General features: G+C 41.4%; 1 protein-coding gene across 2 annotated transcripts in view; it reads left to right on the plus strand.

Annotated features, from left to right (window-relative positions):
- Nucleotides 1-1,863: 1,863 nt before the first annotated feature.
- The window catches only part of EXT2 (exostosin glycosyltransferase 2), a 71,900-nt gene continuing 56,054 nt past the window's right edge, over nucleotides 1,864-17,709 (plus strand). Inside the window, exons 1-8 of one of the 2 annotated variants that reach the window (XM_021533226.4) lie at nucleotides 1,864-1,950; nucleotides 2,481-2,590; nucleotides 3,756-4,315; nucleotides 4,488-4,577; nucleotides 9,342-9,458; nucleotides 12,814-13,009; nucleotides 16,343-16,482; nucleotides 17,368-17,461. In XM_021533226.4, the coding sequence (XP_021388901.1) occupies nucleotides 3,780-4,315; nucleotides 4,488-4,577; nucleotides 9,342-9,458; nucleotides 12,814-13,009; nucleotides 16,343-16,482; nucleotides 17,368-17,461 (1,173 nt within the window). In that variant the 5' untranslated portion in view covers nucleotides 1,864-1,950; nucleotides 2,481-2,590; nucleotides 3,756-3,779. The remainder of the gene's footprint in view (nucleotides 1,951-2,480; nucleotides 2,591-3,755; nucleotides 4,316-4,487; nucleotides 4,578-9,341; nucleotides 9,459-12,813; nucleotides 13,010-16,342; nucleotides 16,483-17,367; nucleotides 17,462-17,709) is intronic. The other variant, XM_021533227.4, reaches the window with a different exon arrangement.

Here is a 17,709-nt window from a genome sequence, read left to right on the forward strand (position 1 = left end):
CAATTGGAAGCTGATGGGTTACGCCCAGAAACCTTATGTGTTCTAACAAGCCCCGCTAATTCGTACTTGCAAGGAGGAAGAATCCAGCACCAGAGGAAAAAGCCAGTAGCGGTGCTCAGAAAGGTGCTTTGAGATCTGTGAGTGCTGTCTGTTGCTGGTTTGAATGTCACAGACAAGATGAAGAAGGTAGCAGTGAGTCTGAGGAGAATGCTACATCACCTGCAATGCCACGTGTGTGAGAAGTTGAAAGAAACAGAAGAAAGCGCTGCAGTGACAGTGTTTGGCTTTTTTTGTGGGAGCGCCGAGCTGTCTGTGTGTGCATGTGGATGGCTTTGCAGAAAGCAGTTTTCCCAAGGGCAGGTGAAGTGAATGAGAACTAATCTACTGCTGACAGTCAAGGCTGTTTAAGGACACTGTACTGTGTGTGTGACAGATTCAGTTTAGAGGCTTAGAGCAGGGATAGGTGTAAACCCCCATCCTTTCACAAACACATTATAGGATACCACACCATCACGTCATCATTGCACATAAGATACAAATCTATAAAAATGGCTACTAGAAAAATCGAAAAGGGGAAAAATACAAAAGCTGACTCTGTCATGAGATACACATGGTAAGAGTCTTTTAAAGCACCAAGGATTACAAGATAGAAGCAGAGCTGGCCTGCATTTTATCCCAGGGGCAGAGAGACTGGAAAATCTGACTCAGAGATCAGGCAGCTGAAGGGGCTGCAGCAGGAGAACTTTTTGTGGCAGGACATAATTGTTGAAAACTTTATTGCTTAAACTGTAACAGTTGAAACAGTTCCAGTCCTAACAGCTGACACTTGCTTACAGGTGAGAGATACAAAGTCAGCCGTGGGTCTGCTGTTTCAGCTCAGAGTTCAGAGAAGGATGAAGAACGTGGTGTCACATGCAGGGACACCACACTGCTGCTGTTGGAATATCTCCATTGTACCATTGTCCTGCTCACTGTTTGGCTGCAGCATTTTGGGATTGTTCAGCTGGAGAAGAGAATGCTCTGGGGGGACCTTGGAGCAGCCCTTCTGAAGGGAGCCTACAAGAAAGCTGGAGAGGGACATTTTTCAAAGGCATGTAGTGATAGGGTAAGGGGGAATGGTTTCAAACTGAAAGAGGGTGGTGAGGCACAGATGGCCCAGAGAAGTTGGGAATCCACCATTCCTGGAAGCATTCAAATCCAGGTTGGAGGGGCTTTGAGCGAACTGGTCTGGTGGAATGTGTCTTTGCCTATAGAAGCAAAGCTGCTTTCAACTCAAACCATTCTATGATCTTACCTGCTTCAGTGGTTTTGATTTGTTGTTGTTTTATTTTTTTGCCTTTCTTATGTTTTTGTTTGTTTGGTTTTTTTTGTTGGTTGGCTTTTTTTGTTGTTTGTTTGTTTTGTTTTGTTTTGGGTTTTATTTGGCCTACAGACCTAGTCAGCTCCCATTTTTGGGAATGAAACCAGTGTCTCTGATTTCCACATGGCTGGAGTTTTATCCAACAAATATGTCCTTCTCTGTCTTCTGTTACAAGAAGATGCTTCCTGTTAATTTTAGGGGTTTGGGGAAGGTGTAGATTTGGGATATTTCCTGACTGAAATAGCGTGATCCAGCAGAAAGCGGCACATGACCCAGAGGCCCTTGGTCAAGGAGACAGGCCGATACAGTGTGGAAAGGCACGCAGGGCTGGAGGCAAGCGAGCCAAGAAGGCGGATGTGTTGGGAGCCGGGGTGGCGGCGGTGCCCGGGCAGGCGCTCGCTGCGCGGCTCCCGCCCCGGCCGGGGCAGCCGCGGGCCGCGCCCCGCTGCGCGCCGCCCTCCCGCCGCGGGGGGGCGCTGCCCGCCGGGGCCGGCGCCGCGCGTGCGCACTGCTCGGGCCGGGGCGGGCCCGCGCGGAGCGGCCGCGGCGGGCGGGGCGCGGCCGGGCGGCGCCGGCGGCAGCGGGCGGAGGTGAGTGCGGCGGCGGGCGGCGGGCGGGAGAGCCGCCGCTGCGGGAGCCGCTGTGGGCCGGCGGCACGGCTCCTGCCGGCCGGGTTCCGGGCTGGCTTGGGCCCGCCCGCCGCGCCGCTCGGAAGGCGGCTCGTCCCTTCCCGTCCCGTCCCTCCGCCCTTGCGCCCCGTAGTGCTGTCGCCGCCTCTCTGCGTGCTGCGTCTTGCTCCCGTTTCTTCCCTCACTCCAAGTGCGAGCAGACCTTGTGCCGTGCTCGCGGTTGCCCAGGGGGGATGTGCGCTGTGCAGGGGGAACGTTCCCGCGGATGGAGAGGTGCCTTCCGCTGAGGCTTCTTCCAGCCGCGCTCGGGGCCGGGCAGGTCCGCCGGGTGACTGAAAGGCTCATCGCATGGCTGATGTCAGGAAGGAGGAATAAAGGAAGTGGTTAACAGTCGGAAGCATATGGAAAGTTTTTAGTTGGAAAGCTGATAGTAATGTAGCATTCTGGCTTCTGTCCTGATAACAGCGTGACACATGTATTGCCTTGTACAGGAGATTTTAGAAGCTTCCTCCAGAATCAGATTGTGGACATAAAGTGATGAGAAGAGTCGTTAAAAGCGGAATGCTTATTAGCATCTGAGAATATTTTAGAGCTACTGTGTGTAAGTACAGTCAAGTCATGCATTAGCCATCCCATCCTAACAGTTTTTTGTTATGAACACAAAATAAACATAATTCACTTTGTTGCACCGTTTGATTAATGATGATATTAATGCTTCTTTTGTTCGTTTAGACTTCCTTTATTCATATTTGTTATCTACTGGACAGTTTATATGTCAGACTTTCTTTCTAGTTTCAGAAAGCAAGAAAACATCCCATTTGTCCAAAAGAAAAATGCATAATTATACTGTTCACATTCCTTTTTTGGAAAACATACTTATTACTCTTAAAAAGCTCTCATTATGGAGAGTTCAGGTTGAATTTCCTTATTATGAAGGTTTTAGTTGAAAACCTAAGGAAGTTGTTGCTTGCCGATTTTTCAGTCTGTAGTTAATGCAGGAACGACAGTTCTTTGTGTAGGAGCTTGTAAGAAATATCAAAGATGACAGTAGTTTGTGATACTTTATATTATGTCATGTTTTTCATTTCAGGTGTAGTTCAGGCTATAGTGAACTATTTAAATGCTTTTCTCAATGTGGCTGTAATGGCAGTTCATAGAACACTTTTATGCCTCACAAGGCACATTCAGAAAGATGACAGATTAATTCCTTTTCCTTGCCAGAGGTAGTTCACCATCATTCTAATCAGATATGGTGGGGCTCCTATGAAATTCAGTTTAGAAGCACTGTTACCTTAGAAACAATCCTAAGTTTTGTGAGATGCCCTGTTATAAGCCCTTTGTAGGTATCCAGGCTGTTTCTCTTCTGTAGAAAAGCATTTTGGTTTTTTTATTAGCGTTCCCTCTGAATGTGCTCTGTTGTAGGTGTGGTGGGACCTATCAGGCCTCACCACTTCTGCAGTGTCTGAGATTTCCTCTCCCTCCTTCTGCCCAAGCTGTGCCTTTTTCTGGCTTGTGGTTGTTAATTGGCCCACGTAATTTCATTACAGCCAGACCCAGCAGATCAGGCCCAGTTGGTGCTTGCCAAGTGGCAGTCCCATTTGGCATCTTGCATTCCAGTGGGACTCATGAGCATCTGAAGAAAGCCTACTTCAATCTGCTGAGGCAAAGACCCTTTCCTGGAAGGAGTAACTGCGTGTTTCTCTGCGTTGTGGTAACTATGTATCTCTTGTAGAGTTCATCCTGAAACCTGTCTCTCTATTTTGTAGAGACAAGAGTTAATTGATGCCATTATGTGTGCCTCGACCAAATATAACACCCGGGGTCCAGCCCTCATCCCAAGGATGAAAACCAAGCATCGCATCTATTACATCACTCTCTTTTCCATAGTTCTGCTTGGCCTAATTGCCACAGGAATGTTCCAGTTCTGGCCTCACTCCATTGAATCATCCAGTGACTGGACCGTTGAAAAACGTAGCGTCCATGATGTGCCCGTGGTCAAGCTTCCTGCTGATAGCCCCATTCCTGAGCGGGGAGACCTCAGCTGCAGGATGCACACCTGTTTTGATGTCTACAGATGTGGCTTCAATCCCAAGAACAAAATCAAAGTGTACATCTATTCACTGAAAAAGTATGTGGATGAATATGGGACGTTGGTGAGCAACACCATTTCCAGGGAGTACAACGAGCTGCTGACGGCTATCTCTGACAGTGAGTTCTACACGGACGATGTCAACCGGGCCTGCCTTTTTGTGCCATCCATAGATGTCCTCAATCAGAACGCCCTCCGTATCAAAGAGACAGCCCAGGCTTTGGCACAGTTGTCCAGGTATGTGCTGAAACTTCGGTGTGTGAATGTAAAGAGCACAAAGTGAAAAAATGTAAGTCTAATGCAGGAGGGGAGAATGAAGTGAGTTAATGCCAGCGCTAGGCTTTGACAGAACTTGTCTCTATGTAGAGAACAACCTTCTAATTGCAGTTTGTTTCTTCTTTTGCTGTAGGTGGGATCGAGGCACAAATCATTTGCTCTTCAATATGCTGCCTGGAGGGCCACCAGATTATAACACCGCCCTAGATGTTCCTAGAGATAGGTATGTGTTGTGCTGTGTGATGGACAGATCTGGGTTTAAGTGCCACTGAAGAAGTGACAAGCTCAGAAGCGCAATTGATAGCAAAGGATGTGCTCCTTAAACTTTACAAAGATAGACTATGACTTGCTTACTTCTTAAAAAAGGAAAGTAAAGCCTTCTATAGAAGAGGTGTTTACATTTGAAGTCTGATAGTTTAGCTCCATCCTCAATTTTGTGGCTGACAGTTTGCTTTTAAGTGTTGGATTTGCTATAAGGTTGGAGAATTTGATCTGGTGTGTAACTGATTATGAATGGTTTACAGAATGTCCTGTTTGATGCAAATTAGAAATTCAAAGATGATTGTAGCAGCATCTTTCTAGTAGAAGTCAGGTGCTTCAAGGGCATTTTAAAGCAGCTGCTCTGCTTGACAAAACTATGCTGAATTTCAGTAGTTTTTGTTATCTTAATAATTAGACTATATCAGTAATTGGGCAAATGCTCTTAGTTATTCTCTGGCAAGTGTGCTTTAAAAATATTTGCCAGGAACTTAAAAGGCATACATTCTGAGCTCAATTTCCACTTGCAGGATAGTTTAGTTAGGAAGAGGAAAGGAGGTTGTAAGGCAAAGAAAGCTGGCATAAGAGGAAGGCGATCCTGTTGCTGAAGATGTTTCTAATATGTCAGCCTGTGTGTGCTTAGTTCTGCTGAGTTACATCCATTGTAACCAGTGCTTTTCCTGAAGGTCAAAGTTAACTCTCTTCTGTCAAATGTTAATAAAGTCTTGCCTGAGGTATGGATTCTTTGCTAAGATGGTTGTCTGTGAAGTCTGTGAAGTGTATCTTGATTTATTTTCAGCAAAGACAATTAAAAACATCCTCCAGTACTGGAACAGATTTTTTTTTCTGCACATGTTTAAAGAGTAAATTTTCTCATTGTAATTACATCACTGTGAAATAAGGCTTTAGTTTTTTCCTTCTCTGTATGAAACGTTGGATGTATGGGTTAGCCTGGAGAGGGCAGTCAAGCATCAGTCTCATGTAAACAAGTCTGTTAATCTGTTAGTAAATACTTGCATTTGTTATCTTACATTTATACTTATGGAGAATTTTCATTTGACCATGGCGAGGACTGCATGTTTATGGATACATGTGTCTGTCAAAGAAGTGAATTTATTAACTGAATGTAGTAGATATGCTACAGAACTTTTTATTTTTACTTCTTGATCTGAAATCTCCGTTTACATTTGGCCTTGCATGCCTTGGCTTAGCAGGCAGAAAGCCTATTATTTTGGTAGGTGTTTCTCCTAAGTATTTGTCATGCTAACATGGAAAGCTGAGTAATTTAAGTAAAAAAATTGTCTTTTTTGGCATTCAGCTGTTGTAGTTTGCCAATCTGACTCAGTCCACAGCTGTATGATCATGAGCTGTAATACATAAGAGAGGCAATAACAATGCTTGGGATGGAAAAAATGGACATTCCTTTTTGTAGACAGTCAACAGTTGGACTGTTTGATGTACAGAACCTATTCTACAGGTCACAGGTGTGAAGATGAGGGACCTGTGAAAGAAGTTGGGAGTGTGGACCTAGTCCTGGAGAGACCTGAGTGATGCAGTGTGAGCTATCAGTATGGAGACCTTTGGAGTTCTTAGTTTATTTCTAAAGGAACAAGCGATGTGGGTGTGTTTTTTTAATTTGAGAATGTCTAAAGGTGTTAGGAGTGGGTAGTTAACCACATGTGAAAGACAGTTGTTTGTAGCAGCACAGGGTAAGAAGCTGCTGGCCAAAATAAAGGCATGCTGGCAGAGTTCAGTTGTTTTTGAATGACTGATTGTGGTACATCTGACTTATGTACCATGACAACACCAGAAGTACTGCATTTGTGGGAGTTTGTGGGTCACTTAGGATATACACAGGTGATATTTGTGAAGTTTGAACAGGGAGTGTGGCCTGCCTTCTAGTCAACGTGTCTGAGACATCATACACAGTTGAACTGTAATGGATCATGAGGTTTAATAGACTTGTGTTCTATTAATTTGCTGCAGAATATTGATCAGGTAAAGTAAGACCTTATACACAGCGGGCAGTTCAGTTATGTAATAATTTTACTTCTGGAAGAGTTCTTGGCTAAGGTGCTTCACTAAGAAGTTCTTTGTTTATTAAATCCTTAAATCCAATTTCCAAAGACAGTGTAAAAGTGCTTTATTCCATAATTTCAAAGGTGAAAGTTTGCCTTATGGGCATGGAGGTTATGTTGCTAGTATTAGCTGCCATAACATACATAATCTCCTGCCAAAAATCTTAAAAGATAAGCTCTGTTATCTGTTAATTAGTACTGTTGGATTTGGTACAATGATGAGGTTAAAATTATTTCTTTTGCAAAGCTATTCTGGTGCTGTAGAATTGGATTTATGAACTAAGATACTTCTTATTTATTTCTGTTTCAGTCAGTGAATTGGGTTCAGTGACTTGTGAAGTTTGGCAGAAAGCTACTGCAGATGGCAGTTGGACAGAAACATTTAGATTACAGGCCAGCTGGAGCACTTCAAGGAGAGAAGAAAGGATCAATATTTGAAAAGTGGTGAAAAGTTGCTCAGGGACAGTCATTCCTTGCTGATTAGTGCAACTGAAAGATTATTTGTCTTGAGTACATTAGGAGTTAATATTCCTACTCTCTTAATGCACTGTACAATGAAAATCCAAGTGGAGTTACTTAACTGGTGTTGGTTCCCTGTGGGTTTATTTAGGTAAAAGTCTGCATGACACACACCTGCTTTCTCAAGGCTGATGAGGTGCTGTTGTGTTTTCACTGGATCCTATTAAAACAATCTGGTTCTGGTTTCCCAGTTTGGGGGGAGGGGGTGTTAAAAAAGAGAAGGGAGATATAAAGTGCAAGAACAGTAACACTCAAGCCAATCTTTTTTCTCTCTTCTGGTAACTGAATTAATACGGATAAGACATAGAACATGCAGCTTCAACTGTGGGACCTAGTCACAGCATTGTTGTACATGTCACCAAAAGCCGGGGGATGGGGGACATTGGAAAGGAATTAGAAATTATTTGGAACATAAATTCTAAACTGAGCATGTACTTAATTTATCATCTGGTTCTCAAGTTTATTTTTGTTCCTGTCATAATTTGTGTTCTGAATAAAGAATCACATTTATGGCAAAGTGCGATCATGGTGTTTGAATGTTGAACAATTGTGCTGCAGGTCAGAGAAGGAAGTGAAGCATCCTGTGGTGCATCTGATGGGGATTAGAACAGGCACAACATACTTGTGTTCATCCTGAGTGTCTTGTTCTGATGGGAAAGATCTTGGGTGATAATTGGTATAATGGTAATCTATTATCTAACATTTGTGGAAAACTGCTTCTCCAAACACCTTATCAAGGATTTCATTCAGTGATATCTGAAACTAAGAATTTTAGCTAATGCATTGTTGGTGCCTCATCCAGTCTCATATTGACTTTTGGTTCCTGTGTGTGTTCTGATTACTGAGACCTGTGCCTGCTCTGACCTGAACTGTGACAGTAAGGCTTTTCACTGTAATCATAGCTGCAACAATGGGAACAGCTCCTCAAGATCCTTTCTTTAGTGCCTTGTCTAGTAATGTATTTGTGCCCTGCTCCTTTCCACAGAGGAGATAAACGGGAATTGAAAAATATGGTACCAGTATCCCAGAAGCAGCTAAAAGTATAGCACACGCTCCTGTTGAGTGACAAAGGACTGAGAAAGTTTGATCAGCTTTTTGAGAAGTCTCACAAAAGAAGCTGCATCTGAGCTTCTTTTGGATCTAGGATAATGTGTTCCTGATGCCACCTGGTCACTGGACATGAAATGGCAACAGAAAAACTGTTGTCCTCTGCTAGCATCTTTCAGAGAGGCTTGATTTGTGATAGGAGATAGTAGCAAACCTTTCTTTTTCTGGAATTTTGTATGATATACTGCTTTCTTCTATACCTGTCGTTCTCTTTTGTTTCTTAAAGCATTTCTGTGTGGCAAAAGGTTGTCCCATCTAGGAAAAGGCATGATACAGGTCATCCTGTTGGAAGGTTGAATTGCATTTTAATTTATCAGTCCTTGATTATTTCCATGATCTCTAGAATATATGTAGTCGCAGGCCACTTCTACTGTTGGAACTTAGTGTCATGACATACAGATTTCTTGTTTTCATGTTTTCTGTTTACAGAATTTTTGTGTAATATAAAAAGGAAATAAATATCACTAGTATGATAACTTTGAAAATACAGTTGCAAATAACTTCATTTAATTTTCCATCCTGTGAAGTCTAAAGTCACTGTAAGATGCTAAAATACTGTTACTGTACTGTGATTTGTATCTGAAATATAACTTGTCTCAAACAATTTGAAAGTTGTGCTATACCAAATTTTAGTACAGGCATCAAAGAATATCTTAACTAGTATAAATAATTAAGAATGTTTTTCTTCAGATTAAAGTTGTCTTAGGATATGTAAGCTTCAAAATTGCAACAATGACAGCAATATATTAGATTTTCCTATATTAATGCAAAAATGGTCCATTCCTCCATGATCATATATGATTCTAAGTACTCTGTTGGTGACTAGATCCAATTTAGTAGTAAACTAAGATCACAGAAACTAAAGTCAACCAAAAACCAGCATGAAAACATGCCACTGACAACTGCTGAGGGAACAGCTTACCTCAGAGCATGCACCTTCTTGTTCTGATAATGACAAGCAGTGAACTGCTGGAGTTTGAATGTTCTACATTCTCAGTTTAAACTTACTTTCTTGTATTTTCCAGAGCTCTCTTGGCTGGTGGAGGCTTCTCCACTTGGACTTACCGGCAAGGCTACGATGTCAGTATTCCTGTTTACAGTCCGTTGTCAGGAGAAGTTGATCTACCAGAAAGAGGACCAGGGTAAAGTAGTTTCCATGAATTGTGCAAAGTGTATTCAATATCATATTTTGTATTGATGATTATAAAAAAAAAAACAAACAGCTACTAACTTTCTGGTGAGCTTGGGCAATTTTGTAAGAGTTGTTTTTAACACCTCTTGCTACTAAAATAGATGATGCTTTCAGTGCTGATGGTTCCAGTGCTAATGGTCTTGATTCAATTACCAACTGCTCCCTCTAATAGCTTTATACTTTTCTTATATTGTGGTGTGCAAAACTGTGCAGAGGACTCAGAGTGGGACAATCCCCTCCTTTGACCAGCTGCCTGATGCACCCCAGGACATGGCTGGCCCTCCTGGCTGCCAGGGCACTGCTGACTCATATTCAGCTTGCCATTGACTAGGACTCCCAGGTGTCTGTCCACAGGACTGCTCTCCAGCCTCTAATTTCCCAGGCTGTCCATACATCCAGGTTTGGCCTGTCCCAGGTGCAGCCTGGCACTCGTCCTTGTTTAACTGCCTACTGTTGGTGACTGCCTAGCCCTTTGATTTGTTGAGGTCTCTTTGCAGAGCTTCTCTGCCTTCAAGGGAGCCAACAGCTCCTCCCAATTTTTTGTTATTGACAAACTTAGTATCCCTTCCAGTCCTGTGTCCAATTTATTTATGAAGACGTGGAAGAGCTCAGGCCCTAAGCTGGAGCCCTGAGGAATACCACTGTGACAGGTTGCCAGCCTGATATAACACCCACCATTTGCACCTGACCTGTAATTAAGCTCATGAAAGAGAAGGATGAAAATTTGTATGTGTGATTATTGGAATACATACATCCAGAGCTTAAAGTACTGATTTTGGTTTTTTTTTAATGTAATGGAGTAAGACATAAACACAAACAACACAGCCCTTCCCTCCGTGAACCTTGTAGCTGGAAGTAAAGCAAGACAGTTAGGAAATAAACACTGATTTCCTCAGAGCATGTAATTAGTCATTGAAGTGAGCTACCCTGGCAATGGTGGCTTCTCTAATCTGTTAATGTCTTCAGAACAAGAGGATGTGGAAGTCTGGAAGACATGTTTTAACTGGTTATGGAAGGCTGTTCTTTTTATATTTCATAAATCTGGTAATTACACAGCTGAAAAAGTTTCACCGTAACAAGGTCTTACCTCTGTTAGGGTTTAAAAGATGGGCAGACAGAGGCAATGGGGATCAATGATCTGTCTGCTCATTGTGAAGATCACGTTTACAAATGTGGAAACTTTAGGTCCTTCTTACAGTGTTCTGTAGAGAGTATGAAATTGAAAACTGATTGAAATGATGCAGCCTCTGTTGGACACAAAAGTTACCAGTCTTAGGGTTCAGTTGCATCTCCTGGTAAGGGCAGTGCTCTTGCTGTTGCTCTTGGCTATTCCAAGTACAGTAGTGCAGTCAGGACAAACTTGTGCAGCAGTGGTTTTCTTTGCTCGCACCCTTTATGTCCCTGCTTGTGATGCCCTTGGAGCAGGCCAGCGAGTGACATCTGGTTGCATCCCCGCTGATTGTTCGTAGGTCGCAGGTGTTACTACACTGTCAGAGTGAAAGCATGCTTTGTGTTTCTGTCTGGAGGGCGTGAATGTGATGATAGGCTCCAGCATGTATAGAACCAGTTGTAAAGAGAGAAACAGTAGTACTGTTCATGTCCATGTAGTCAGATAAACTCTGTGTCTCATTTTGGGTCGAATAAGAGAAGTAGGTCTTGTGTTCAGTAAAGGTGTTGGAGATTGTTTCTCAAAACCGGCTTTTTTTAAAATTGTGTTGGGCAGCCTGGTGTCCGGAGTGCCATCCAGTGGCCATCAGCGTTACTAGCGGGACGGGTTCCCAGCCTCGACTGCTCTTTGCAGGAGGGGAGGGACGAGGACACACTGCTCAGAATCCAGGCTTGCTTGGGATAAACCTTTTCATCACACTATGTTAGTGGGTTATTTCTTGGGAGATGGTATGTACTTTCCTTTGTAGCAATGTTGGAGAAGCTAGATTTTGAGTGTCATAGAGTGATGACAGTTTCAAGGCAAAATTTGCTTTTAAACATAAACACACACAAACATACTTCTTTTTTTTAGCTGGTTATATGCATTTATTATCACTCATCTGTATCATTATTTCCTTTTTTAAGGCCTCTTACAGAGCTGAACTGAGGGGGGTTGATTTACTTGCCTTTTTAATTGAATTGCTTAAAATCCATTTCAGCTGGTAGCAAGTTGGTAGCAGCTGGAGACTTGTGAGAAAGAATGTTTAAAAAAAATACTATGCATCTGTGCATAGTGACAGTATGAAAATGAGTAGAAGAGGTGAGAAGAGCAACAGGAGAGGTCTGACTTTATAAAGTGTGTGTTTGTGTGTTTTCAGAGCTGTAAATTAAAGATGGCATCACATGGAGTAGAACTGGAATCCTAAATACAGGCCTCGTGCTTCCTGTGTTCTTTTGGCAGCATGGGGGCACTCACTCATTATGTGTATTCCTTTCACTGGGGAGTGGTTGGAGCAGTCTGACTTTAGCTGAACTGTCTTAAAAGGAAACCCAAGTAGATGAGTATAACAATTATATGACACGCTATTTTCCAGTATTGGTATAACTTTTTTTAAGCAGCAAGCACCTAATTTGAACTTGTATTCCTGTATGGTTTACCTCCAGTGTTAATTAGTGTTTTAAAATATGTCAGTATGCAAAATGTTCATCACATTTTAAATATTCATGGTTTTGGAGCATGGTAGCAGTTGAGAGTGTATGGGATAACATACACCATATGGGCATTCAACTTTTCCTTGGAAATGTTGCCTCTATATTGCCCCAAGGGACAGAACTGAATCACAGTTAAAAAGTGAGTTTACTCTATTGCTGCTGTCACCATATCAAGACTAAATAAGCTAAATGCTAAATACTGAGTTGTCAGTTCAGCATCTTTTCTCAATTAAAATTCGTGAGAGCATATATGGGAGGAGAAACTAGAAGCACTCAGTGTCCTATCTACTTTGTTTTAGTACACAAACACCAAACAAAAGTACAAGCAATCCTGGTATCAGTAGCAGGCTGATTTAAAATGCAGCTAAATAATATTTCTCTAAGTTTATAATAGGAGTTATAATGCAAGTGTCTATTCTGATGTAATAAGCACTCTTACCAAGTACAAATTTATTCAGAATTGTAAATGCTGAGCCACTTACTATCCCAGACTTAATTATATTTCATCATTAGCCTTTCCAGTGTTGTCTGAAAATACGGGCTTGGCAGCATGTCCACATTTAGTTACTCTTGCTCTGCTTTTCCAGAATGGAAGGAAATGTGTTCTTGAGCATCTTGGAAGTAAACTTGCAGTGCTGTCAGGTGACCTGGCTGTGTTTTTTCAGCCCTCGCAGGTATTTCATTCTGTCATCTCAAATGGCTCTGCACCCAGAATACCGCTTGGAGTTGGAGGCTCTGCAGGCTGAGAATGGGGACTCGGTGCTGGTCCTGGACAAATGCACAAACCTGTCAGATGGGGTCCCTGCTGTGCGCAAACGCTGCTACAAGAATCAAGTCTTTGATTATCCCCAGGTGCTTCAGGTAAGGCTGTCTCTCCTGCAGACTCCTCTTCCCAGTGGTGTCTTCCTTAGCTGTGATTCTGTTCCTGTTTAGCAGTGGCAGGGTACTTCCTTGTATCTAATTAATAAAAACATGGATATGTTTTAAAACTGCATAATTTGAAGTATTATAACCTATTATAACCTAACTTTATCCTTAAGAGGACCAAAAACTATGTACTCAAACTTACATGCAGACTGTGCTTATATGAGACTCATCATGGTGGTTTAGTAACGCGAGACAGTGTCATGTAAACTTAAAAAAATTACACAAAAGATACTGCCAAATCCAGCAGCAATGGGATGCTGAAGTGGAGAAATGGGAGGAAAAACTTTAGGAGGCAGATAAAGTTGCTCACTTCAAAACTGGAAAGGAACATTGGAATCTACACCTTCCAAAATATCTGGCAAAAACACTTTCAGCAGGCATGAATTTGGAATTAATTTCTCAAATACGACAGTCCAGTCCTTGCTAGATGAAGCTTGGAGCTGAAGATGGCTTTGTCAATTGGATAGAAGATTAAAATGAACTTTTAACAGCAAGAGTGTTACATTTAAGTAGAGTTAGTCAGATTACATCCTTTTGTATGCAGCTTAGTAGTTAAATTGTACAAAACTGTCTGTGTAGATATGACAGAGTGAGCTAGAAGGCTTGTCAGCATGCAGCTATGAAAACATCTAGGTGAAATGTGTTTCATGGCCTTGGCCCAACTTCCAGAGGCCTTTTGATGTGTCAGTGAAGATAAAACTAGATGGTGTTCCCAGACACCTATGTCTCTTGGCAATTCACTTACAGAGGTGCTTTGGCATGCAGTGTGGTGAAGTGAGTTATGCCACAGGCCACTGTGCTCTGTCTGCAGCCACCAGCATATAATCTGTCTTTGAACTTCAGCAAATGCTGGTAAAATAACAAACAAGCTGAGGAAAGGCAAAGTTTCCACCCCTCCTGTTATGTTTCATAGGAAATATGTTTAAAATTCCATGTGGAGGAGGAGGAGAGGGAGGAAAGGGTCACTGTGAGTCCTAAACTTTGAGTAAAAAATATAACTTGTTTGCTTTAGATCTTTAAATACAGACTGAATTGCTAAAGGATAGCAAGTCGGGGAATCTGTATCTATATCTTGCTATATATGATTTTATACTCAGAAGAGAGCTGGCACATGCCGAGATTGTTAAAATACTTTCCCCTGCATTTCCCTTTGGAATGTCTGGCTGATAACAGTGGTGATGTGAGGAGATGTATTTATAGTAACCTTTGTCTAGACAGGAAAAATGGTTATCTGGGCAGATGAGCATGTGTGTCCACATCTGGGCTTTTTTTTTAATCCTTTTTGTCTCTCCCAGACCTTACTAGTCTCTTCCACCTGCTCCTGTGTGATCTAGTGAACCAATGGTTAAAATGTGTTTTCATTCTCTCGGCTCCTTCCATTCCCCACACCCTTCTTTTCCTTCTCTTCCTGTCTAAGAGTGGGGGAAGGGGGACTTGGATCACAGTTCATCCTTTCCAGCACTGCCTTTACAGATGTCTTACTAGACAGACTCTTGGACTTCTGGGTTGTTAATACTTCCTGTTTGCAGTCTTCTCTTGGATGAGATTTTTCAAGGCTCTTAGTACTCTGTGGGTATGAACACAGGTCTTATGATTGCATCAGGAAACAAGTGAAGAGTCAGCAAAACCCCTTGTATTTCCTAGTTCCGTCTTGATGTTTTGCTGTCCTGCTGAGCATTCTGGCTCCTTTTCTTCAGGCCATGGAACACAAGCTGGAAAAATGTTTTCTTGTCTGTGGGAAACCCTGTATCAACTTTATAATTTTTCTTTCTTAAGCTTAGGGATAATACTGACTTGGGATTTTCCCTGTTGTGTAGCTGAATTCTACTAGCATTTATTTTGAGATCTTGAATCTGTAGCAAGATTCCTCAGTGGCAGTGAGACCCAAAGTCCCTAAATTCGGGGTGAGTGCAACATAGTCAAGAAGTCTTCTCTGATTCAGGTTAAACACATGGCATTTTGTCTTGTGTGTTGTGGACATGAGTAAATGGATTATATTGTTTTCTGCGACAACTTTTTTTATCTTTGAAACTCCCTTCCTCCTGCACTCATTCCTTCAGAATAAGTAGCATTGATAGATTTAATCTTTTCTTGTAGTTTATACTTTCAAGGTAAGTGATCATCCTTTACTTACCACTGGAAGTGCATTGCCCAAGACTGAACCCTGCTCTGAGGTTTTTTTGTTACTGTGAAGAGTGAGTGAATCCTTCAGATTTCATCAATTGTATGTCTTTTTGGGCTGTGATATTACCTGTGGGTGGAGTGATTTGTTTTTTCAACAATAACACATTTCAGTCGCATGAATACCCTTTCTTTGCCTGTACTTTGGTAGAAAATGTCCTCTTCTGCAAAGTACAAATCTTAGCTAGTTACTTCATGCTTTATATTTGTGCAGTTTGCTATTTTTCTCTAAGTGTTGAATTCTATATGTATCAGTATTTCTTAGTTGATTTATGCATAAGATGTCAAAAGTCTAATCCTGGTATCCATTATACCTGCTAATCCTACAAAATCATAGGTATTGTGAGGTCTGATAAGTATGGTATTAATTCTGCTGCTCAGTTAAATAAGGGACACATTGAATGCTGCTGCACTTAGGAAAGATTACTCGGTTCATCGCTGTTTTACTTGTGAGCCACTGCTAACTACTTTATATTTGGAGTTCTGTAATTGTAATTTATGTAACTGTAAAGCCTGTGAGGACTTTTTCTAGTCCCTGATTCCTTAATTTACCTGTGAAAATGCTGCCAAACCTGTCAGATGACTTGAGATATTAAATATTTTACTTCCTTGCTATCCATAGAGCTGCACTGCCTTATAATAGAAGAATATTAAGTTGGCTCTATCCAGTTTATACTCAAATAAGTTTATCTCAATTGTTGCTCATCTTGTGCCAAACCTTTGAAATATTTTAAATTTCTTTTTCTCCTTGAGTTTTCTTAACTGAATTCTAAAGTTTGGCTATTAAAATAAAGCACAGAATTGTCCTACCAGTCCATTTCTCATTCCTTCACTTCTGATATTTTTCCTATTCTCTGGAAGATAAAGTTTTTTTGAATTAGTAAAAATTTTTTAATTAGCTAATCATTCAGAATATATTGATTGCACAGGGCAACTTGGTTTTCCTTTTGACTTGGTTGTTTTTTGTTTTTTTTTTTAAATGAAGGGAAGGGCAGGAAATCATGATGCATATATACATACACACACACAATGCAAATACATTTCCTTTTTTTCCTCATCTGTATGTTGGATACCATTTTTTGACAGGAGTCTACGTTCTGTGTTGTTCTACGTGGAGCCCGCCTGGGCCAGGCTGTGCTGAGTGATGTTCTTCAAGCTGGCTGTGTCCCAGTCATCATTGCTGACTCCTACATTTTGCCTTTCTCTGAGGTCCTGGACTGGAAGAGGTCTGTACCCTCACTGTTGTACATTGAACCACTGCCTGTAGTTCACTGCCTCAGTGATTTGCACCAAATATGTGTGATAAGTTGAGTGTACTGTGGGTTACAGGAAATGAAATACAGAATAAGATGCACACTGTCTTTGCCTCTGATCTATTACGTATCAAAAATAGGAGAGGAAAATAAATGAGGCTAATATGACAGAGCATTTGATTCTGTAGCCAGTCATTTTTTCTTCTAAACCAGATTTGCTGTATAATCTTGGGCTTGAATTCAATGGGGACTGGTCTCTATTCAGGCTCTTTCAAGGAAAATATATACTAAATATGGCATCACAGAAATACTAATTCTCTGTATTGCACCATGATTCCCAAGTTTATCTGAGATGGAAAGATATTATTACTTTGTGACTGAGTACATTTTAGGAGTTTAGATTATTTTTCTATGCACTCTGGCAAGTTACATGATCTTGGGATAGGGATAATATGTAAAAAAATTATTTATTTGTAACACTGTATATGCTATTACTGTTTGTTTATTCCAAAAATCTCTGCTGACAGCAAGTCAGTGGCAATCCATAGATGAGAATTCAGAATTTCTGAATCTTTCTCTCTTCCATAGTTACTTGATTGTCTGGACAGATTAGTCTACAGACTTAGGTAGCATTATCTGTGGGCAGACTGGCTGTGTTGGGAAGGAATTGCTGTGGAATATTTTGTTACACTGAAAGAAGACTGCTTCTTTTTGCTTATGTCTTTTGAATGTCTTGTTAAAATAGGACAAGATTCTGGGTTGGAAAAGCAGTCTTTTAATGAAAACTTCTTCTGGAAAACTTCTTTCAGTGTAGGATTTCTTTCTTCTCACCTTGCTATATGATTTCTTTACTTATAGGGCCTCTGTTGTCATCCCTGAAGAGAAGATGCCTGAAATGTACAGTATTCTGCAAAGTATCCCCCAGCGACAGATTGAAGAGATGCAAAGACAGGTAAAGCACTGTACCATGGTTAAATTATTTTTCTTGCTTTCCAGTTGGAGTGTAGGTTCATACACCTGCCTTGCTTGAAAGCTGTTGGAATGCAGAAATACCCACTTTTTATTATTTTACCCTGTTCTTTCTTTATGCTAAACATCTGCATTTGCCATCTACCTCAGTGGGGTAGCTCTCCCTGAGTGTACTGCTTAGTGACATCTATTAACATATTTCTGATTAAATCACAGTATATATTTGTTTTT

Source organism: Lonchura striata, chromosome 5 (genome assembly GCF_050655825.1).
Source record: "Lonchura striata isolate lonStrDom1 chromosome 5, ASM5065582v1, whole genome shotgun sequence".
Taxonomy (NCBI): domain Eukaryota; kingdom Metazoa; phylum Chordata; class Aves; order Passeriformes; family Estrildidae; genus Lonchura; species Lonchura striata.